This window comes from Penicillium longicatenatum (genome assembly GCF_028827895.1).
Source record: "Penicillium longicatenatum strain IBT 33135 chromosome Unknown contig_4_segment0_segment0, whole genome shotgun sequence".
In the NCBI taxonomy this organism is placed as follows: domain Eukaryota; kingdom Fungi; phylum Ascomycota; class Eurotiomycetes; order Eurotiales; family Aspergillaceae; genus Penicillium; species Penicillium longicatenatum.
Genome location: NW_026643122.1, coordinates 1,230,832 through 1,254,242, shown reverse-complemented (window position 1 = coordinate 1,254,242; position 23,411 = coordinate 1,230,832). Strand labels below are relative to the sequence as shown.

Sequence of the window (23,411 nt, the reverse complement as noted above, 5' to 3'; positions counted from 1 at the left end):
TCCTTGGCGAATACTCTTCCTCTCTCTCGTGGGTCTCTATCAGAAAAATAGGGATTGGTAGAGAATCTATTGATAGTCAGACGTCGGATCTATCCTCGCTGGTCTTCAGCTAACTTGCCTCGCTGAGAGGGCCATCATCCCAAACAATAACACTGGTGGAGCCTGTCCATTCTGAAGGTCTTCCAAAAAGCTCGGTTCATGAAAGAGTGTATGGAACTGATCATGCACATAATTGAAATAAAGCCGGACTAGCTCGACACACAGTGGTTGAGCAGGCAGAAAGCATTTCCTACTTGGTGTACATCGAGGTACAGTAGCTTCATCAGCAACAGAAGAAGACTGTGCGCATTGGCTCTGGATTTTCGTTGGAAAATCGCTACTGGTGCAGGCCAATCTCCGTTTGAGACAGTTCCTGCATGAGGAACCGGGTGTGCCGATCTCACATTTTCGTCGGCTTTCCCTGTGCTGTAGCGTTAGAAAAACGACCATTAATGCCTCCAAGCGCCTCTTCCGTCTTACCGGCAAGCTACACAGGCCTTAGCCTGTCTCATTTTCCCCTCAAAACTGGCAAGAGCAAGGATTGAGGGGCGCGGGAAATTGCAAAAGCAAATCCGGGGACTCCACAGCGGGGCATCTTCGGTCATTCTCTCTTGGCTATGTTCTGCACTACTACGTGGAAAAAGGTTTACCAGAAATTTGGGAATGTTCAGTGGTAGGTACTCAACTCAATAGAGGCGGTTGAATCCGCCTCGTTTGTCACCAATCTACATCTTCCCACTCCACTTTGAAAGTAATAATCCCTCATCTGAAGTCCACAGCGGACTGTGTTTCTCCAAGTCTTGGCACGGCGGGATCTGTTGGACGAATCAGACGCGTTCAAACCCGCCGCTAAGACGCGCTTTCCCATGAAGATCTTCGGCTTCTCGCCGGCAAAGCTACACCCCGCGTGGAGGGTCTGACGAGAAGTACAGTGCATCATGCGCTGGTGATAGCATGGCAAGGCCTCGATTGGCTTATGGTGCGGGGCTATATCGGCGCGACTCCTTGCATTCCTCGTATAAAGGTATTCCGCTTTCCAGGGTCTGTTCTGCTTTTTCTATTCGTCCTCTCAGTCTTCTAAGCAAGAGCGAACAGCTAATATGTTCCAATTGAGCAGAACACTGGTGGCAGCCAGTTTGGTCTCGCTACTTGGTCACTGCTCTTTGGTAACGGCTCAAGAGCCCACAAGTACAGATGGTGAGCTACGCGCGGGACTTTCTAGTGCCTAATACTAATCCTATGATATAGCAATTGCCGTGGATGGAACTACGTTTGCCCTTAATGGCGACAATGTCTCTTATCGGTTCCGTGTGGACAACAGTACTGGGGATCTGTTATCAGACCACTTCGGTGGAAGCGTGACGGGCCCCATCCCCACAGAGATTGTGAGCGCAGTGAATGGCTGGGTTGGAGTGCCAGGCCGCACCCGCAGGGAATTCCCGGATCAAGGCCGAGGGGACTTCCGTATGCCGGCCATTCGCATCCGGCAGACTGAAGGGTACACAGTGTCAGATCTCCAGTACCAGTCCTATGAGATCAAGCGTGGGAAACCAGCTTTGCCAGGTCTGCCGTCAACATTTGGAACTGAGAAAGATGTCACTACGCTCGTGGTGCACCTGTATGATCACTACAGTGATGTTGCTGCGGCTTTGTCTTACTCAATCTTTCCCAAGTATGATGCGATTGTGCGCAGTGCCAGTGTTACGAACAAAGGCAAGGGTAATATTACCGTTGAGTCTCTCGCTAGTATCAGTGTGGACTTCCCTTATGAGGATTTGGATATGATCAGCTTGAGAGGTGACTGGGCACGAGAAGCCCACCGTGAACGGAGATCGGTTGAATACGGCACCCAAGGGTAAGTCTTGATTTCCGAGGCCGCTTGACTTAGCTAACGAATTTTTGGTATTAGCTTTGGAAGCTCAACGGGTTATGCCTCACACCTGCACAACCCGTTCCTCGCGCTTGTGGACCCAGCTACTACTGAAGCTTCCGGCGAGGCATGGGGTTTCTCGCTCGTGTACTCCGGATCATTCTCCGTCGATGTGGAAAAGGGCTCCCAGGGCTTCACGCGCGCCATGCTCGGGTTCAATCCTGGTCAGCTATCATGGTCGTTGGCACCGGGTGAAACTCTGAACTCGCCAGAGTGTGTTGCCGTCTATTCCAGCAATGGAGTCGGTGGCATGTCCCGCTCCCTGCACCGTCTGTACCGCAACCATCTCATCAAAAGCAAGTTTGCGACCGACGATCGCCCACCTCTTCTGAACAGCTGGGAAGGACTCGGCTTTGACTATAACGCAACCAGCATCTATCAGCTAGCCCAGGAATCAGCCGAATTGGGGGTCAGAATGTTTGTGCTAGACGACGGTTGGTTTGGTGACAAATATGCTCGCACTTCAGACACTGAAGGCCTCGGCGACTGGGTACCCAATCCTCGGCGATTCCCTGATGGTCTAGCCGATACCGTGAATAACATCACTGATCTTAAGTCCGGTAATACCTCGACCAACCTACGCTTTGGCATCTGGATGGAACCTGAAATGGTCAACCCGAACTCCAGCCTCTATCGCGAACACCCTGACTGGGCACTTCATGCAGGACCGTACCCGCGCACACAACGACGAAACCAGCTGGTACTCAACCTCGCTCTACCGGAGGTCCAGGAATTCGTAATCGAGTCCGTCTCCAACATCCTCAACACCGCCAACATCTCATACGTGAAATGGGATAACAATAGAGGTATTCATGAGATGCCTTCCCCCTCCACCGATCACGCATACATGTTGGGAATCTACAAGGTCTTTACAAATCTCACTACCCAGTTCCCCGACGTCCTTTGGGAAGGCTGTGCCTCGGGCGGAGGCCGCTTCGACCCAGGTGTCCTACAGTTCTTTCCTCAGATCTGGGCGTCGGACGATACGGACGCTATTGAGCGTATCACCATCCAAATGGGAACTTCCCTCGCCTACCCACCTAGCGCTATGGGCGCACACTTATCCGCCGTTCCAAACCAACAAACCGGTCGGACAATACCTGTCGCTTTCCGCGGACATGTCGCCATGATGGGCGGATCATTTGGGTTAGAACTTGACCCGGCTACCACGCCCGAAGCGGACAAAGCTGCTTTACCGGGACTAATTGCGCTTTCTGAGAAGGTGAACCCCCCTTGTTTTGAAGGGTGATATGTACCGTCTGAGCCTGCCCGAAGACTCGAATTGGCCTGCTGTTCTATTTATTTCGGAGGATGGGGCTCAGGCTGTGCTTTTCTATTTCCAGCTCAATCCGCGGGTGGACCACTCTATTCCTTGGATCAAGATGCAAGGGTTGGCTCCTGAGGCTATGTACAGTGTGGAAGGGAAGGGAACATACTCTGGTGCGACATTGATGAATATTGGATTGCAATTCCCCTTCGATACCGACTACGGCAGCAAGGTCGTTTTCCTCGAGAAACAATGATTGCAATCAACCTACGATGCACAATCTAGTATCTTCTTCACCTTTTACTTTATTTGCTGGGATAATGCAAAGCTTGAATTGCCGAAAGTCTATTTGTACCACGACATCCAGAAGTCTCTTGAACCAGCTACCATATCAAATCAGACAAACAAAAGCTCAAACACGAGAGACCGGCTCTAGTGCATACAGACATAACCTTCTAAACGTCTAAAAATCACAAGGACAATCCATAGTCAAAACACCACATCGCTTATCGCAAACACTTAACGGCGCTTAGGAGTAGGAGTGGCACTAGCAGAAGCGCTTGCACTGGCACTAGGGCTGGCACTAGCACTGGCCTTGTTACGCTCAGTAGCAGCCTTAATGCTCCGAATAGACTCAAGATCATCCTGAACCTTAGCCTGGAGCCTCTTCTTCTCCTCACCGGTAGCAGCCTCCCACAGGCGGTAGTCCTTGTAGTAGGTTCTGATGGCCGCGCGGACGGCGACGGGCTCCTTCGCGACAGGAATCTCAGAGGGGAACATCGAGCCGACAGGAGTCGAGGTTGGGATGGTGGATGATGGGCTTGCGACAGAAGTCATCGAGGGATTTGCGTGACCCCAGGGTCGGCCGGATCTGAAGCCCCCGGAGCCGGGAGCAACGAAAGGTCCCATTTCCTCGGTGGATATATCATGAGCCGCGTTGTTCTGAGGGCTCAAGGCATAGGCGGTGCTCATGAGGCCGAGAGTGACGAGGTAGTAAAACTGCATTTTGGATGTTTTTATGAGAGTAGTTGGGGCGAATTGAATTGCGAGAAGATTGAGAGTTTCGAGGATAGAACTGCTGGTTGTAAATCATAACTGGGATACTGGTCATCTTGGGCTGCTTTATACCTCTAGATGTGAGGATTACGTGGTGGCTGGACAACGACTGAACGGGTAATTCACATTAAACGGGCAAATGGGGCGTTGAAAGGAATGTTTTGGAGCTGTCGATCTTGCTGCTACAAGATTATAGGTTGATCAATCAGTTGAAACAAGATCACCATGCGTAGCATGTCTACGTGTGTGGATGCTTGTTGTTGGGTGGCGTATAGAAGGATGTGGGGCAATACTGCTTAGGAAGCTTCAATGAAGAAGGTATCGGCATGGCGAATGGGGGCAGAGGTTCATTGGGCCCCTAAAAGAGTATTACGATGGTAATTGAATTCGTTCGAGTGCGGAACCCGAGATTGTTGGCCCCTATAGCGTGGGGGCACCTTGAATCCAGGAGCTTTGACTGAAGTTTTTCCCTTCCAAGATTATCTTGTTTTCTTCATAAAAATGATCTTGATACCAGAAAGCACTCATTTTCAGTAGAAACAACTCCCTTTAGGAAGTTAAATCATATAAGCTTTGCTTGCTGCTTATGATCAGGCCAGACGCCTTGCCACCAGTGGATTCTCACTATCGCCACCACACCGAATTCATATTGGGGGCCAGTATCAGAATCCATAGCTGCTATCTGCGCAAACTATCCTAGCAGGCTACCCGGGGCCCGCTGATCACCAATTCAAATGTCCCACTGTTCTATATGTGAAAAATTATTGTGAGGTCATGTTACAGGATTTTGCTTCCAAACAATGTTAACCTTGCGGCCTGAAAGGGCGGGCCCCCGGGGCCAGCTCGTTCAACTCTGCAACAACTTTTGCCTCATTCTATTTCTAATTTGGAATTCTTAGGATCTTCCTGAGAAATAGTGGGTCACACGGCCTTGGTGTTCCCTGTCCCGGTAGGAGCAAGCCTGTTGTTGATATCCAGGGTGTCTGAATTCCCGCATCATCATTGCAGACCAGTCATCAGAGGGTACAGCAAAGTTAGTAGCAGGTTCGCATCTCGCATCGGGGTGTTATGGACACTATAGACCTACAATAATGCTGATTAAAAAGCGGGATTTCGCTTCTTGGCCGTGATTATAAACACCACGAGCTCGGAACAACCGAAGAGCAGTGATAAAGATGCGGCTTTCTCTATACTCATACAGCTCATCCACAATCTTGATAGTCAGCCACGCTCTGGATCATGGTAAAACCAGTGTCTTATGCCACAACCCACGATTGGGGCAACAGCTTCAATGACCGTCCACTTGTCACATGTGCGGATGCTTCTTTGTTCATATTTTCTCGGTGACTCAATTCATGAGGTCCAAGCGCGTACAGACTCAAGCGCTCAACAAAAACTTCAATCTTAGTGCTGTCCCAACTACCAACCCCATACCAATCTGCCACAGGCCTCGCTGTTCTACCGCAAATTTTGTCACAGAATCAAAGATAAACACCTTCAATTGCGCCGGGTCAACGAAATGACTGTATGAGTCACGGATTTCCTTGCCATATCGGCCAAAAAAGCTCTCCGCTTCCGCTCGTGACCCGAAGACAAACTCCTCGTATCCTCGCTGGGCAACGACAAGCCAATGATCGAAATGCGTCTGGTTGAATATCTGCTTCAGACGATCGTGCAGGATGTTTAAGCTCCTATGAAGAGTATACCCCGACACTATGGACCGTATAAAATCGGCATGCTCATTCCACCGTTCCTCGAAGTCAACTCCGTTTGCGGGACGAGGCTGAATGGGAATGATGACTCGAAAATTTGTCCCTCTTCGTTCCTTGAATTTTTCAGAGCTTGTCGTGCTCCATTGGTACCCAGTGGCTCGGTCAAAAATAGAGGAATTTGCTTTGGATCCTCAACAGTGTTTATGATGCACTAATGCAATCGCTCAGCTATTAGCCTTGGAAGGCAGCTGAACCATTTCTCCTCAACATCTACCATTATCCTTAAAAAAAGATATGTTTTCCAGCTGATTCGCGGTAGCCCTCCGTCGTGAACGAACCTTGCATGACCTCTACGCTAGGCCATGTCAATCGAGCAAAGGCGTCATAGTCAGCTGTTTCCTGCAGAGGAAAGAGAGCGGTCCTTTCTAAGCCTGGTTGCTCGAGAATAGGCAGGGCTAGACCTTGCTCGTACTCATGAATGATACCCAGGTTTTGGGCGATGGACAAGGTTTGCTCGGCGTGGACAACGCTAAATTCATGGTGGAACTGAGCGTGAGTCAATGTGGGAATTCTGCGGGACAATATGGTGAGGTGCATCTTAAGATGAGTTTGGTGATGGAAGTCGTTTACGAATTAGTGCTGGCGGATGAAAGCGGATTTTGACACACTGTCTTAGACGATGTGATTTTTTGAATAGTGTTCGCGATCGATCTTTAGAAAGATACCATTTATGAAATCCAAATGGGGGTTTGAAGGCATGCACAATAGATTGGCGATGTGGACACCCGAGCCGAGCGAGGCCACACGGTTATGGAGTGTCACTCGGCGAAGCTTTATTGATGGTAGTTCGGCTGCTTGAATTTTGCCGAGAAGTCAATCTTTATCCTTCTGCTTCTTTAATTGCATAGAGGTTAAGAACGATTGTGCAATTCAAAAAGTGAAATGGCCATACCCCTCATATCTTGGAGTACGGCGCGTACAACCCTAGGTGACCCAGGTAAATATTATAGGAGAAGGACTCATATTAGTTCCTTCTCTTCATCACTTCAAGCCTTGTAATATAATACAATCAACGCAGGGCTTTTATCTATTATGCAACCTGTGCGAATGACCGTCTAATACAATCAATAGACCTTTTCCGTCTGATGCAAACTTGCAGCCGACCCAAGAAAAACCTGATAGAGAATGACAATCTGGTGCTCGTAGCATAGTTGGAGCCTACATTCTATGACAAGGTCTTTAGTCCATTCGAGTAAATACTCCCCTGTTTCCAGTATCTCGGGTCAAGGAGTACCCATCCGAATCGAACCGAGAATTATGCGATTCATACCGTATAAGGGCAGCAACTTTGTGGATTGTGAGAAGGCCTTGGATAAGTGTCGTACTCCATGCCATCCCAAGAAAGGTATTGTTGTGCCGTGCTGAAACATCGGCATCGTCGCTTTGACGGATCAACGCGATGAACCTCACAGAGACTGCGGAGGTAATTATTGACGCAATCAAGAGAAACATGGTGCTAAGCTTTATATATTGTTAGTGTTTAAGACCTTTCACGGTTATTTAGTTGTGGCGTACCACTAATGTAGCAAGCTCCAAGTAGGAGGGAGGTGTGTTGAGATTGCCTCGGATCGAATAATCTGGGTGTCCGGGCAAAGGTGGTGCCTTGTGATCTGGGATGCGATAACGCGCAAAGCGACGTCTAAAGTGATGAGCCGTGGCGCGTATACCCATTGATAAGATGACAAGCGTTGTGCCAAGAATGAAGAATACTATCATCGTTCGACTTGCGGTGGTCAGCTCGTCGAAGTCATTGTCGCTGAGCGAACTAGACCAGCCCGCCCAGTCAGGCCCAACGGAGGATCCCAGGGCCTCCTCGATCGCTTGAAATGGGTTAAAATGGAATGAAACGCTGCGGTCGGAGCAGTCTCTCAAGTCTGTCTGAGTTCTGCTTTCATTGGTGGGTCCATCGATGTAGTGCCACTCATGTCCCACACAGTAGGACATAAGATAGACATTGATAAAGTTTGGTATATCGTCGCTTGGTAGATTTGAGAGCTCAACCTACGGGTTCTTAATTAGTTTGCAGCCCGATTCAAGGATAGTTCTTTCACCCACTCTGAAAATCTCAGCATCGGATAGGACCCCGGGCGCACTACCGGCAAACAAGCAGATGAGTAGAATGATGAAAGCCACCGCAGACCCAAAGACCCGAAGAAGAGGGTGGAGATGTGCACAAGCCATCTGTACACATTGCGGCCGCTAGAAACTCCGCCAAATAATTCATTATTGCTACCTCGAGAGTTGTTTCGATATAATATATTTTAACTTTTTGACTGAAACAAAACATTCCACGCTACAGACTACCATATTTGTAAACGAGTGCAAGATCTCACATTTTAGAGATCAGCGTCACATATCTCATCCATTTTCCAATGTCTTCACAAACCTCAAGGCGTTTTTGTAGTAACTAAACAAGGGGTTGACGAACCTCAAGATATCTCGTGTCCCGGCAGTCTGTTAATGAAAATGCAAGATCGAATATTGACACTGTTTGATTGGATGATATCTCCTAATAGAATGGGCTAGCTTATCGTGGTAAATGGATGTCTTTTGCTGGAATGTGGATGCCACTGCCGACGAGATCGAATGCAGGGGCCAGAACCAATCGGCTAGTCAATCGGTGACACCCCATCAGTTAAAATTAGGGTTTCAGAAAGGCATTTGCATAACCATAAGCTGGTATGTACAATCGTACATTGCTATGTAAGGGACCATATCCCGGAGCCGAGATACATTGCTCACAGTACACCTGGTACCAAGACCGAATAAACTCAAATAAACGATATTCAATCATCTATTTTGCTATATCAACGAAACCTCGGTCAATGGCTTCTCAATGGCAAAATAAGGCCAAAATTCAGACACAATAAGACCAAGCCCTAGCCGTCTGAATATTTTCCTCTCTTGGTCAACACACTCCAGCATCAACGCTGTAGAGCGACAAATAAGCAGACACCACACACCAGAGTAAGAGCTCTGCTCATCTTCGACATCGAAGTCAGCAACAGCAATAGGCCCCTCATAACTCCCGGAGTATCGATCGAAATTTATCTCGGATTCCCCCAGTCCTTGGGATCCCTTTTCGGGCGTATCCCATACCAATAACGGGTCCAGCCTTCCAACCGGCCTCCCACTTTGAGTCTTAATGCTCTGTTGCTGTAAATCCTTGTGCCGGGAATTCGTCTTGCAAATCACAGAAGTGTAAACAAGTCGAGCACTTATCTGCAGCATTCCATCACTGTTGACGATCTCTCCCGTAATGTCCACCTGCAACGATTTCATGCAGACCGAGGCAACTGGAAAGCCATCTTCTCTTGTATCGTTATGTCGTAGCCAAAATGCGTGCTTCGTAGATCCATCCATGGATGCCCATGACCATGACGGGGCGCAAGGATTGACGGGCCTGCTCATCCTCTGATCTCGTAATTGAGGGTCAAATGAGTATGCCCCTTTGTTCTTTGATCCCCAAAGTAGACCCCAGGGTAAATCAGACTCCCAAAGGCCTGCTACGTACCGCCCTCCTATTTCCTTTTGTAAACGGGCAGCGACACCGCTGACTGCGGGCAGTCTGTCGCCTCGATAGGTGAGTTTTCGTGTTGTATATCCGTCATCAATGGCGGAATACCACGCTGAGAGGAAATCCAGTCGGCGATCGGGAGCGGGAACAGGCTTAGTTAATCTTGTACGCAAATGATTGAGCCAGTTGCTGGGTCTTAAGAATGATGGTGTCGCGGAGGAACGAGATTCCGTTTGGTTGGCGCGAAAACCGTCTTCATGTTGCATTTCCTCTCTGCATTGGAAGATTATTTGGTGTTCTCCGTAGAGAAGAAGTCGATTTGGTAGTATGGACTCTTGGTAAATCCAGGCTCTTTGCCGAGCTGATCCACCAGACAAGCGATGTGGAGTATATCCCCTCAGGTAGACGTGGCTGGTTTCGTCGTATCGAAGCTTGAACGGCTCGGGAGACTCTCGAAGTTTCAAAAAGCTTTCCATGACCGTGCTAACGTTTGCTGCTTGTATAGTCAAATAGGAATTGCCGTAAATGTTTTGCATTTGGCCGATCTGTTGCTTCTTGATATCATCATCATCTTGAACGATGCAAAGGGCATCGACCCACACGTATTTCACACCGAGACGCCGTGCTACACGTATAGCATCCTGTATCGTGCTGGGTAGTGTGTCATAGTCGATGCACTCTTTCAGTCTCTCCGTGTTCTCCTTCATCAGTTGCACCGGTTGGGGCCTTATCCCCCACACATAGCTCAATGCAATATAACGCGCCTTCTTCTGTCCATTTTCGAATATTCGCAAGCTTGGTTTTGCCCCGTCGCTACCATCAATTTCGATCACGAATCGAGGTAGCAATGCTGCCTCGGCGGTCTGGCAAGAAGAATGATTCAGGCAACAGGACGTAATCCATCCATTGATCTTAGCAAAGACTTGGTCCGACATAGGATCGGGATCAATCCTCCTAGGAGAAACTTCGTTTGATATTGGCTCATCTGCACAAAATTAGTCGTCAACACCTGGAAGTAAGTTTGTTCGATTTTCGCAGTGGTTCTTACCCGGGTCAACAAATATTGAATATTGAACACCATGTAGGAACTCATATGCATGCTCCATGATTATATTATGGTCTTCATTCACCAATGGTGGTCGAAGGGGTAGCTGTCCATTCCACTTCAGTGAGAAAGGCGGCCCAGGATTGAGGTCGGCACTCTTTTCACAAGAATCCCAACCAACACGCCCTGCGTTATAAAGATAACTACATAGAGGGCAGCCATTCAGGGCAGAGGACTTGAATTGTTGAAAACTGCCCCACATTTCATCATATCCAAAAATGAAATCTTTGACCGGGGGGACAAGACTGCATGAAGAGCATAGCTTATCGCGATCATGAACAACAGCCATAGTAGATGAATGATAAAGCTGAGCTCAGTGACGAAGTAGGTACCGAATATCCGTAATGTGTCCCACGAGGTGATAAGCAGACAAGTGAGGAGAGATCTGACGACGTGGCTAGTGTGCCCTGATTGGCTGATATGTTTCGTTTGTCATAAGCTATGCACGTATAGCTTTCTCTCGTCTCGATCGAGCGATCACGTCTGTATCATACTGACTACTCTGTACGTCTCTCAGCTTTGAGTAGTAAAGCTCTGACCATAGAAGCAGGTCCTCAACTGTGTACTTTCCCTGTATACCTCCGCCCTTAAGCAACATGGCCCATTTCTATGTAGTCCTCATACTCGACGAGTCTAATTCTGGTAGGGGATGACTATTTGGCAACATACCGCTGGTCTAGGAACTCAAGTGAGATTCAGATGGGTAGTATCTATAACAAGAGCCAACTGGGTTCATTGCTTTATAGAATTCTGTTTTTTTTTTTTTTTTTTTTTTTCATGTGGCCTTGGTCAATAATACTCAAAAAGACTTCATTCGAGGCAAGAATTTCGACACGCTGGATCCAAGCAATTAGCATGCACTTGCGGATGGGCTTGTCGGAGTAAACGAACCTTCCAGATCATCTGCATCTCGCAGAGAATCAGCAGTTTGCGGGCTCTCAGGGGCATATCGTATCGCCCCATCTAAGTCAACCACTTGACTCTCCGAATCTTGGAGAGACTGTCTCATAGAATCAACATCGAAGCCGTGGTCTCCATAAGCCGCAATAATCTCCCCCCTGACAATTTCCGCAGCACTTGGGGAACCGGTATATTCAGAGCACTGCCTGACCGTGCGCGTATAGAGAACTAAACCAAATTGATTCAGAAGCCGAAAAAATTCATCGTTGATGTTAGGATAGCGATAGCTCTCGTTAAATATGATCGGCGCTTCAGTAGACCAATATACTCGCGCTTTGGTGAAAGGCAAGAATTCAACCCGGCGGTCCAAGAGTAAAAGCTCAAAGAGCCTTTCCATCCGAAAACCACCGTTCCCAAATTCTTGCCTGTTTTTATCCGCCTTAACACCATTCATTAGCCATGGCCCACCAGAGACTTTCGGGTGGGTGGGAAACTGACCGATATACTATTACTTTCGGCATTATCCCCACACATCCCGTGGCAAATATGAAAAAGTCCTATTTCTGGTATGGGCGGCTGCTGGACTAGCATCTTGCGCCAGCTTGCGTTCTTTCGTACGAATCGATCCATGCTTGCAGCGTCTTTGGTCATGGCTAAATCTGAAAAGTTGAATTTGTAATACACCGATCTGTCCTCGGCGGGAAATATAGAAGCAAAGGTCTCTGTCAAAAGCGGGTTGAGTGTCTTTTCGTTCATTCCCCATTCGGAATCTGCGATCGGAGTGAAGAAAAGAGCTTTTTGGATAGACGGCGACTTGTTAATCAGGTTCAACCAGTTACGACAGACTCGCTGAGCAGATGTGAGAAGCGTGCGCATATCCACCCGGGTCAGGATCATGTCCAGAAGCTCTAGAGTATCCAGGACTCTGTCGATTGCTGATTCTGTCTTGGTCGCATTTCCATATCTTGGGAGTTTCTCAACTTTTTCTAGTTGGGATATCAGCGTTTCTGAATCAGGACCCATTCTGATAACGAAGAGCGAGAGCTCCTAAAATTTACTTTGACACTCCCTCGAATACTTCCTGTGCCTTGCTTTATAAGAAGTTCTTGGGCCTTGTTTGGCGATTTATAAACTGGCAAGGCTGCAGGCAACAGCGGCCCCATTTGGGGCGGGTTGGGGTTGTTTGGGGTTGTTTGGGGCTGTTTGCCGCTGGGCAAACATTTAAGCGGAGAGACCAATCACAATACAGTTCCTGACCCACACAATCACGGCCAATGAAAAGCACGGCAGACATGACCCCATACGGCTCGGGGATTGAAATTTTAGATCGAATAACTCGGCATTTAGAATTTTTTGATAACTACAGTGCCAAATCCATATAAATCGGTGAGTGGTTTGCTCTTTTCCCGAGGACTAAATCTGTAACCAATTGTGGATGCTTGAGACCCAACATCGGCGATTGGATTGGATCTTGCGCAAGAGAAACCTCGATGGCGTGACATAGTCTAACTTTACCTCTCCAGATCACCCCTACAACATATTGAAGCTGCACTGCTCGGCCGAGAGACTCGAGGATCTCTTTACTGAAAATCATCAGCTTCGACACTACACAATATTTTGTACAGTCAAACTCCGGGCCTAAATTGGCATGTTGTCAGGCGTTAAGAGTGTAGCCGTTATCGGCGCCGGCCCTTCGGGTGCCATTGCTGTTGATGCCTTAATGCAAGAGAAGGCTTTCGATGTGGTCCGTGTTTTTGAACGCCAGGAAAAGGCTGGTGGATGCTGGTTTGTCACCCCGTTTCATCGGACATCAATTCATATATATTGACAATGATGACAGGGTCTCAAGAGATGATGAGCCTCCCCGGCAACTCAATTTTGACGGATTAGCAGCCCGCACCGCAGATGCTGCATTGAAGATCCCTGACCAGCTGCCATGCCGAACCCCGGCAGTGACGCAGGATCGTTTCACAGACTCCCCTGTCTACCCCGGACTGGAGACGAACGTGGATGCGGGGGTCATGTCTTACTCCCAAGAGCCGATCCCCACTATTCGGTCTCAGTGGTCGATTGATCGTCATGGCCCGGAGACCCCGTTCCGCCATCACACTGTCATCCGGCAGTACATCGAGGACCTCTTAATTAAGAAAGGTCATGGCGGTCTTGTTGAATATCACACGACCGTCGAGCAGGCGATCAAGGATCCCAAGACCCAGAAATGGACACTGACCCTGCGCCGTAGAGAGCTCGATAATGAGAGTCCATCGGATTACTGGTGGACTGAGGAATTTGATGCGGTGGTGGTTGCTTCAGGCCACTACGCAGTGCCTTATATCCCAGCCATTCCCGGCTTGGAAGAGTTCGCGAAAGCATACCCTCGTAGCGTCGAACATACTAAGCATTACCGAGGACCAGAGACCTACCGAGGAAAGGTATGTTCCCCAACGTCGCAAGTCGATCTACCATCACATCAGTCAGATCACTAACACCCACATAGAAAGTCATCACAGTCGGCGCATCAGTCTCCGCCGCAGACACGGCAGTCAGTCTCATCGATAGCGCGCAAACTCCCATCCACGCTGTAGTCCGCGGCCGCTACAACGTCTTCTTCGGCGACGAAGCCTTCAAACACCCAAAAATCCAACGCCGAGCCCCAATCTCACGCATCACCACCAAAGATCGGACTGTGCATTTCGAAGATGGCACCTCCATCAGCGACGTCGACCATATTATCTTCGGAACAGGTTTCACCTGGACACTACCTTTCCTCCCACAGGTGTCAACACGTAGTAATCGCGTTCCCGATTTATACCAGCATGTCTTCTACCGCCATGACCCCAGCCTTGTCTTCATCGGAGCCGTAGGCGCAGGTCTAACCTTCAAGGTATTCGAATGGCAGGCTGTTGCGGCAGCACGTATCCTTGCAGGCAGGGGCACGTTGCCTTCGGTAAGCGAGCAGGAGAATTGGGAGACAGACCGGATCGCGCAGAAAGGTGATGGGCCGGCATTCACAGTGGTCAATCCCGATTTCAGGGCGTATTTTGAAGAGCTTCGCCGAATTGCGGGGGAGCCGGGGGAGGGTATGCCTGGGCGGCGACTGCCTCCGTTTGATCAGAAATGGGTGGATGATTTTGATGCCGGACATGAGCGTAGGAAGAAGATGTGGAAGCGGGCTAATCGGGAAGCGAAACTTTAGTTTACGCTCCATGCATGTGTAAATAAACATTCATTCTTGTGAATAGATTCGATAGAACATAGTAATGGTGCGCACTTTGTGTCTGGTAATGTCCCGAAGAGAACATCGGCTTTGTGTATCACGGAAACCAGTCCAGTTTGAGATAATTTCAGAACACGCACTATGTGCTCCCCAGGCTGTATATCGAATTTTCAGAACTGACTCAGGTTGTTCGATTGGTTAGGTGCCTTTGTGGTGGCTTCAACCCATAAGCAGTAGCGCCTTGGCATTTCCCCTATGCGGGAAGCACGAGGTCAAACTGTAAGACCCTGAGCTTAACAAATAGTACCCCACGCGCTACTCTGATTTCCTCCCCGAGATCGATATTCCAATCTTTAATCCGATCACCACATCCACTGTCGCGTCTCACCTTCCGCGCTCAACAGACCCCCAACGAGCTTCAGCCCTCTCCATGCCGATCCCCCAAACCAAAATCTCGGATCCACTCCAAGCTTGACCACCCGAGCGCATCCGATCAGCCTCATCGTCCCTCATTCCGAGTCTGACAAAATGACCTCAATGGGCCCCGCAAACACCAAGCAGCCCACAGAATGTTACCCATACCGCGATTTTATACCCACAATTCCTGGCGCACCAAAATTCTACGCCGAGGTCCCGCTATACCAAACACTCAACCTGGTTGATGACATAGTGGACCTTCTGCAGGAGTGCTGTCACTCGGAGGTGTGGATTTACTCGAATCCGGAGCCTTGTACGGTGGTTTGCAATTCAAGTTCGGAGAAACAGGCAATTGATGTGTCATATTGCTTGAATTCAAAGACCGTGACCTATGGAGGGGTTGTGAAAGATTCGGGGGTTGGATCGTTGGTTTCGGAGTCGATGAATGCGTGGACTGTGTTATTGATTAGCTTGGTTGTTTCGAGCTTGATGGTTTAGCAGGATGGAGTGGCTTTTGTTTAGTCGTTAAGATACCCTTTTGATATTTGGGACATTGTATTGTAGTAGTGAAAATGACATTAAAGTTCATTGGATGGTGTAGTTTGGTCATGTATAGCCGCAAGAAAGGTCTTATACTGGTACCTAGGTAATCATTCACCGTTGCACACCCGAGCGGAGGGCAAATTGTTGAGTATTGGATCTTGAAGAAAATCCTCACAAGGCTGACCATGCCCACCCATTATCTTCACATCACCACACTTGGTAAATCCGGCCTTTTGTCTAATTTAGTCCTCGGTGCACAGACGGATCTTGAGACGCTTGAATTTGTCGTAACCTAGCATCATTCTGCTTCGAATGGGACAAATTCTTCAATATTCGATCCTGGATTTCAACTCGGTAATTCTCTAGCATTTTGCGCGATCAGATCTGTTGGGCATTCCTCCATAAGCCACCAGCATAGTGAATACTTAAAATGGAAGAGGAAGAGCTTCAGAGTCAATTCTTTGGATTAATAAACTAGTAAGAGATGCAAAAACAATTGAAAGAGAATTTCCAGAAGCCAAAAAAGGAGCATATGTAAAGAAAGAAAAAAGGTCAAAAACAACGACCACGGCCGGACTCGAACCGGCAATCTCCCGCTGTCACAAGCGTCATGCAACGCTGCAATAGGAGGCGGATACCTTCACCATTAGGCCACGCGGCCAATTCATTATTCCGTGAACCGAACTGCGTTATTTAAAATGATCTGATAATTTCATACTGGGCTTTTAGGCTTCGTGTGGGGCGGCTGGGGCCGCATACTCGGGGTAGGTTAACCCCGTGTCTGACAGCTCCACATTAATCAACAGAACCATTAAGTAATGAATTCACGGAGAAGCTCCGACCCCGCTGTGTGGTAAAGCGTTGTAGCGGGGTTGGTCCATCTTGTAGCAAAGACAGCGTGAAATATTTTGTCTTTTAGACGCAGTTTTGTGCATATACAGACCCGCGACCCCGGAAACAACAATGGACTCCGTTAAAGATAAAGTCTACGCCGTCACAGGACTCGGTGGCATAGGTCTTGCGGTCGCAAAGCAGCTCTATGCCCTGGGTGCATACCTTTCTCTAGCAGACATCTCCGAGAAAACGCTAGAAACCGCAGTGCACGCCCTGAGCGCCTCGAACTTCGACTCGACAAGGGTTATGACGACAGTCCTCGATATAACCTCAGCGAAAGCCGTGAAAGACTGGATTTATGCAACAGTGGAACGCTTTGAACGCCTCGACGGCGCAGCCAATATGGCTGGTGCTATCGGGAAAAACCACGGTGTAGGCCGGTTCGTCGACATGGAAGATGACGAGTGGGATATGTTGGTGCGGGTGAATCTTTCAGGGATGATGTATTGTCTGCGAACGGAACTGCTTGCGATCATGGCAACGGCACCTGATGGGAAGGGGAGTATTGTTAATGCGTCAAGTATTCAGGGTGTGAGGGGGTTTCCGTTGCATGCAGCGTATTCGACTACAAAGCATGGGGTTGTGGGCATGACGAGGTCTGTTGCCAGGGAGGTAGGACCTGCTATTCGCGTTAATGCTGTTGCTCCGTGAGTCAATATTCCTTGAACCGGTTCCAGTTGTGACTGTCAAGAGTGCTAATTGTTGTATTTGGTTAGTGGGTCTATTCAAACACCTCTTCTGGATCAGGCTGCTGTTATTCAAGGAGCTGCGACCGTTCCGCCTAGTGTCATTCCTCGCGTTGGAACTCCCGAGGAGGTGGCGCAGACAGTGGTGTTTTTGTTGAGTGACGCCGCGTCATATACGACAGGGCAGGTATATAATGTTGATGGAGGCTGGGACCCATGACGCATGACAGCGGGTGGCTTGCTTAGTTCCACTTCTGACAGGCAGTGCGGACTTATCTTTATGCCAACGTCCTTGATAGAATCATTTGAGGAAGACAAAGCCTTTGTATGATACTATCTGAATGCTCTTAAATGACAGGTCCCAATGGCTCGGACCAAACCAAACGCCGTCTATAAATGCTGATGCGCTGAAAAACAAGTCTATCCGCAGTATCGAATGCCAGGACGGGGTATCTACTATGATCAAATGTACAGCCATAAACCTACAATCGAATTAGTAAGGATTCATCAACAACAGGTGAAGTAACACATACTCATAGCCATCGCCAACGCAATCCCACTTGGAACCGAAAGAATTGATCCTGCACTCGTAGTCCCAATATCATTCCCGTCAATCACGACGGGCCACCCATCCGTATAATTCAGGTAATTCCAACCCAAACGAGCATCCTGCAATAATCAGCAAAAATTTCACAACACCCATCTGTCATAATTCTCCACATACCTCATCAGTAAACCCAATACTCGTGTTCAAATAATGATAATAAAGAATATCCGGCGTGGACCCATTCCCAGCCAAAACCCCCAACCCACCAGGAGCATAGACCACCCCATGATTTGAGGCATAGATCACCGTCCCACCCCCGTCAAGCAAATTCATCCCATCTTTATCCTCAAAAGGCCCTCTGGGACTAGTCGATCTCCCAACTCTGATTTCATACTCCTTCCCACGACCGGGAAACCCCTTATGAAACCGACAACATTTCCCATGACTAAACCAAGCATAATAATATCCCTCATGAAAACTCATCCAAGACCCCTCCTCAGGCCTCTGTTTCTGCTGCGGCAAGAAAGTCAAATGCACAGCATCTGGATTCGAGGGATCTTTAAGCGAAAGTAAATCATCCGCAAGCGGAACCTGCCAAATATCGGTCCAGAAGCTACCGAAATTCAGATAGCTTTGGCCGGTGCTATTATCCTTAATGAAAGATGCATCGATAGCGTTCGAGACTGAAAACGGATGCACATCTGAGCCTTTCCCACTGCCTGTATGGATAATCGCGCCGTGATCAGTCCAGTCGTGGCTTTCACCAGATAAAGAGGTTGTTGTCGCGACTCCGATTGCGCTGTCGCGGGAACCGTGCTGACTTAGTGTGTAGTAGCAGTAGAATGTACCGTTTGCTTCGATTGTTGTCGGAGCCCAGGGTCTTGTGCGATTTTGCGTATGGATTATTGAGGGGCCCGAGAGGACTGTGCCCACATCTTCCCAGGGTCCGCTGAGATTTTGCGCGCGATGGATTAAAATGCCTACCCCGCCTTGAAAGAGGTAGTACCAGTTTTCCCAAAGGAGGATGTTGGGGTCGTGTGCGGCTATGTTGCCTTGGTTTGGGAGTGGAAGTCTGTCTGTTGTGTCGTAGACTTGGGATATCGCATGAGCTGGTTGCGATGATGGGGTCGCTGTCACCAGTGTAAGCAGCAGGGTTAGGCTAGTCAGAAGCCCGGTGCTGTGCATGGTGCTTTTTAAAATAAATTGATTTCTTGCGCGGCGGGGATGGCCTTTGTCGCGTGTTTTCTTTTCCCCTGGCAGGCGCTTGTCGAGTAATATGTACACAATGATCACGTTGAGATTGTATAGTTTGAGAGAGCGATTTTAAGTGCGTTGCGCGCAAACCCTGGAATTGGTTGGGCCTTTGGCCGTGGAATCAGTTGTCAAGTGTTATCGGGCGGGCGAGCACATGCTGTGCTCTATAATAGCAATTCAAGTAAAGCGCTTAACGATAGACATTAACGGAAGGATTGAAGTAAATAGTAAGAACTAGAGGTGGAAAAAAGTCAGGGAGACACATGGCAATAAGTAAGGGCCTAAAAAAGAAAAACCAAGAAAAAAGCACAGCCCGCCTTGTCTAGAGCCTTTCAACTTGTTCCAATCCGCAGGGTCCCGCCCGCGTCGATCGAGGCTAAACAGAAGCCAAGTCTTTTAGGGGCAAGAAGTCCGTTTGTTAGGCTGCCATTTTTGGGGGGCCGGTACTAGCTGTGTACTTGCTGCGTTATGCCCCGTAGCGGCGACTGCCAAGTACCGCTAGAGTACCTCCCGTGCTGACCCCACCAAGGGTCCCCCAAGTGCTCCTATATTAGTGGCAGTGAGTACAGCCTGTCACAGGCCTCGGTCGCATCACGCAGGGGAATTGAAGTGGCCACTCGTGATTGGGCCGATTGTAGCGATTGGGTTTAAAGGACTCCTCCTTATCCCCTTTTCATAATTCACGGAGAAAATGTCGTTATCTTTCCGCTGCGGGCGGTCGCTTAATCAATTAAAGCTTTCGTGGCTTTTTTTGCCGGCACTTGATGGTTTTTGCTTCGCTTAGACTCGAGCGTTACACCAGGCGTCCATATTCACGGCCCCACCTGTACCGGGGCCAAAAGACATGATAAGCCTTGTGTATCCACTGGGCATAATCTTCAACCGCAAGGCTCTAGCTATAAATATTCCACAAACTAGTGGTCCTAGTTTGAAGTGTTTTTTTTTTTTTTTTTTTTTTTTTGAAGGCCTGATCGCAGGTCACTATGGGGATTTGCAACTCTGTCTGCCCTTGCAGGTTGATCTGATCGTCGCTCTGATCATGATCTCACTGTGGACCCCTGGACCGAGAGCTCGCCTGATCATGTTTTGAGGAATGACCATGACGGGTCATGACGAGAGACCCTCACGAGCTTGGAAAGATGGCAATGATGTACTGAATTATCATCGCAAACGAGAACTTGACTTGAAACAATACATGGGATATAGATTTGAATAAGCAAATAAAGATCCACTCAAATCGTCATTATCGTACACTGCACTACATTAAATCGGCATTCCGGCCAGATCATCCCAATCGAACACATCCAAAAAGGGATCGAAATCTCCAGGCGGCTATTGGAAAATTCAAATCAGTACTAATAACTCCGATCGGCTTTAGATTATCGACTTACCGTAACGCCAAGATTGGGCGGTGGAAGGATGCCATTGAAATCAGAGGTCATGACCGGTGGCATGCCGGGAGTTGCAAGGAAAGCAACCACTTGGTTGTCTTTGAAGTTACCCATACCCGGAGACCCAAGGTGCTCGCAGGTCGCGTGTCTTTGGAACAGCGTCTGGGCAAAGGATAGCACTCGCTCCACCACTTGCTGCTTGTACATCATTGCTTGGGCTGGCCAAAGCTTCGCTTTCACTAACGCGCCGATCGTCGAAAGGAAGAAATAGTCCTTGGCGCCCTTGACGACCAACAGAAACCGGACTTCCAGGGCGATGAGTGCGGTCTCGACGAGCGACATGAGAGAGTCGGGAAAGCCTGGTAGGGCGGCAAGTTGAAAGGTGGAGGATGTTGAGAAGGCGGCACTCGCTAGAGAAAATATCAGTATCTTTAGTTGGATCTAGATAGAGAAACATAGGGTAAGTCATACATGCTTGAGAGTTTAAGGAGTGCAACACTTGGCAGATGGAAATGAATGCATGAAGCGTCCACTCCCCAAGAATGCACAGTGATAACATGGGCGAGGTCTCGTGCAGTCGACGTTGCGTGGACAGAATCATGATAGCTGCATCCAGTCGCGACCGCGCAGATGGCGCAAATAAGGCTTCGTGACGGGCCTCGATAGCAAAAGGTGTGTGCACGGAGAGCAGGCTATGCGCCAGCTTGATCTCAATCGAGGCTTTCCACAACGTCACCTTTTGTTGCGTGAGAGGGTCGCTAGCTTCAGCTGAGTACCATGTGGGGATCTGGGAGAGGTGCCGGGTCAACTCCCAATCGAGGCGTTGGATTTCTTCGTATCGGCAGCTGAGTCGCGGAGAGTGCATAAGTGAACACGCTTTCAACCGAACAGGAAGGGATTGGCCAAGAGCAGTTTGATAAGAACAATCAGTAGCATCGCCTATAGGATGTTCCTCTGGGGCTTCGATGGTAGTTTCATGGAGCTCATCGTCATTGATATTTAATGGAGGAAGGGTATCGTAGTCAGAAGCCTGAACAGTTGGCGGCATGCCGCGGTCAATGGCAACCTGGAGGTCCAGCTCCACGATCGTCATCCAGATGCGCCGGCGCATCTCTTTGTTGAAAGTAGATATCCGGGCATACTTGCTCGGATCTCGGTGGTACCCTGACATCATGGCCGACTTGACCATCTGGCTGGTGGCTATCCACGCCTGACTTCGTTTCATGCCGAATGAATTTTGTGCGGTGATCAGTAAGATGTATAAACGTAACGTATTGATCTCAGGCCGTTTGATACGAGCATTGGTAATCCATTTCTCGGCGTGCAAGACCCACTCCAAAGCGGTATAGCATCTAAGAGGCGTCGGGGATTTCTCTTGGAGGCTGGTCACATCAGCAAAGTTCCACGCACATGCGAGGACCAGGAGGAGTTGTGCGACGAATGCAGCGGAATGGATGGAAGGGTTGTCGTAGCTAGACCAAAACTCCTCGACATCCCGAAGGAAAGTCGGGACATGAATGATCCGTTGAGTCGATTCGATGTAGGTCAGATACAGACTTATAAGCTCATCGGCCACAGCTCGTGTTGGGAGCAAGGAGATCAATGATACTGTGGTTGGGTCTGGGAATGGCTCATTGAGTGGACGTCTCTTCCATAGTCCTCGCTTGACTCGCTCCAGATCCGGACGAACCCGAGACAAAATCGGGTTTGACAGACGGATTTCCTCGGCGAAAGATCTGATGTCAGGGAACTAGAGATCCAGGTCAGTATTCAGAGAAATTGCGATTGTAGACTCATTTGACAGGAGAACACACTTGTGCCACCAAATTGGCATAGATTCCGGAGCCGCTGAAGCGGGTCTTGGTCTCGCGACCCCTCATCATAATGCGAGGCTGAAGGTCCAACTGATGGGACGGAGACAAGGGGTTATCGAGGCCAACTCCATTAATATTCTCGCTATTGACCTGCGCTGAAGAGTCCGCCTCGGGTTCAGGCAGCACACGTTTCGGGCGTTGCAGGAGGCCTGTATTCACGTAAGGCTCCTGATTAACGGCAGCTTTAGGCGCACCGAGAACAGTTTCCAAGAAACAATCGCGACGCTCCCTCCCATGGCCATGTCTGCGAGGATGGCGCGGACCATCAGAGGGGGTTGGGCCCGAGTCGGGCAGGGTTGTCGAAACGAGTGCTTCCGACCGAATCGACGGCGCCCCTAAACCCGAGTCCGGGGGCGTCTGGAGATTCTGATCTGTCTGGGGCATTCCTAGAGTGGATCCTCGGTCCGAAGCAAATGCAGTTGTCGACACCGTGGTGGGCTGCTGCCACAAGAAGCCATCTTCGTAGGTGCACTTGGTGGGCGCTCTGCTTTTTAGACAGCGGCCACATGTGGGATACTCCCGGTCGCAGCGCAATTTGCGACTGCGGCATTGGGTGCATGCCATGGTGCGACGGCGCCTTTTGCGCGGCCGGTCTGGCTGTGCACCGAAGTCATGTACTTCTTCCATTCTGGGCTATTGAATGGTGATTGAATAGCTAAGAAGCATGCCCCGAACTCTTCACTTGAAGAGTTAGAGGGATGACTTGCTCCGGCTTACGTGGTATGGCCCACCCTGGTATTTACCCGATCCGGTAAGTGTGTCCGACCACGCCAACGCGTCCAAGGCGATTAGTTGGCCTCTCCATTGATTTGCATATCAGTGGATACATCCTTGAAGATATGGGGCATGATGTGTTTCTGTCCAAAATGAGTTGCTCTAGGGAAGCCTCAGGCTTAGAAGATTCTGACTGGGCTGGCCCGATTTACTCCGTCATGAAGAAGTGGTGCTTCAGATGAAACAGTTTTGACTCAAGTGAGACCCCGCAGCTATTATTAAAACCAA

The 23,411-nt window shown here is 49.1% G+C and overlaps 8 protein-coding genes across 8 annotated transcripts; 3 read left to right on the top strand and 5 right to left on the bottom strand.

Moving 5' to 3' along the window:
- Nucleotides 1-1,139: 1,139 nt before the first annotated feature.
- N7484_007286 (alpha-galactosidase) lies at nt 1,140-3,492 on the top strand (the record flags this gene model as incomplete). Its single annotated transcript, XM_057117673.1, has 4 exons — nt 1,140-1,236; nt 1,288-1,894; nt 1,949-3,191; nt 3,313-3,492. 4 exons carry the CDS (start codon nt 1,140-1,142, stop codon nt 3,490-3,492), a joined length of 2,127 nt encoding a protein of 708 aa, XP_056970708.1.
- A 263-nt stretch (nt 3,493-3,755) lies between these two features.
- On the bottom strand, nt 3,756-4,241 carry N7484_007285 (uncharacterized protein; the record flags this gene model as incomplete). Its single annotated transcript, XM_057117672.1, has 1 exon — nt 3,756-4,241. The coding sequence occupies one exon, from the start codon at nt 4,239-4,241 to the stop codon at nt 3,756-3,758; it is 486 nt and encodes a 161-aa protein (XP_056970707.1).
- Nucleotides 4,242-6,286: 2,045 nt separating this feature from the next.
- On the bottom strand, nt 6,287-6,601 carry N7484_007284 (uncharacterized protein; the record flags this gene model as incomplete). The annotated part of the gene is made up of 1 exon (XM_057117671.1): nt 6,287-6,601. The coding sequence occupies one exon, from the start codon at nt 6,599-6,601 to the stop codon at nt 6,287-6,289; it is 315 nt and encodes a 104-aa protein (XP_056970706.1).
- Nucleotides 6,602-7,243: 642 nt separating this feature from the next.
- On the bottom strand, nt 7,244-12,609 carry N7484_007283 (HET domain protein; the record flags this gene model as incomplete). Its single annotated transcript, XM_057117670.1, has 9 exons — nt 7,244-7,525; nt 7,580-8,065; nt 8,120-8,156; nt 8,982-9,377; nt 9,579-10,566; nt 10,630-10,931; nt 11,356-11,362; nt 11,578-12,025; nt 12,085-12,609. 9 exons carry the CDS (start codon nt 12,607-12,609, stop codon nt 7,244-7,246), a joined length of 3,471 nt encoding a protein of 1,156 aa, XP_056970705.1.
- Nucleotides 12,610-13,234: 625 nt separating this feature from the next.
- On the top strand, nt 13,235-14,782 carry N7484_007282 (uncharacterized protein; the record flags this gene model as incomplete). Its single annotated transcript, XM_057117669.1, has 3 exons — nt 13,235-13,371; nt 13,427-14,018; nt 14,084-14,782. The coding sequence occupies 3 exons, from the start codon at nt 13,235-13,237 to the stop codon at nt 14,780-14,782; spliced, it is 1,428 nt and encodes a 475-aa protein (XP_056970704.1).
- Nucleotides 14,783-16,726: 1,944 nt separating this feature from the next.
- Nucleotides 16,727-17,563, top strand: N7484_007281 (SDR family NAD(P)-dependent oxidoreductase; the record flags this gene model as incomplete). The annotated part of the gene is made up of 2 exons (XM_057117668.1): nt 16,727-17,304; nt 17,374-17,563. 2 exons carry the CDS (start codon nt 16,727-16,729, stop codon nt 17,561-17,563), a joined length of 768 nt encoding a protein of 255 aa, XP_056970703.1.
- Nucleotides 17,564-17,805: 242 nt separating this feature from the next.
- N7484_007280 (uncharacterized protein) lies at nt 17,806-19,075 on the bottom strand (the record flags this gene model as incomplete). Its single annotated transcript, XM_057117667.1, has 3 exons — nt 17,806-17,825; nt 17,877-18,012; nt 18,068-19,075. The coding sequence occupies 3 exons, from the start codon at nt 19,073-19,075 to the stop codon at nt 17,806-17,808; spliced, it is 1,164 nt and encodes a 387-aa protein (XP_056970702.1).
- Nucleotides 19,076-20,407: 1,332 nt separating this feature from the next.
- N7484_007279 (putative C6 transcription factor) lies at nt 20,408-23,036 on the bottom strand (the record flags this gene model as incomplete). Its single annotated transcript, XM_057117666.1, has 4 exons — nt 20,408-20,476; nt 20,536-20,945; nt 21,007-22,285; nt 22,350-23,036. The coding sequence occupies 4 exons, from the start codon at nt 23,034-23,036 to the stop codon at nt 20,408-20,410; spliced, it is 2,445 nt and encodes an 814-aa protein (XP_056970701.1).
- Nucleotides 23,037-23,411: the final 375 nt, after the last annotated feature.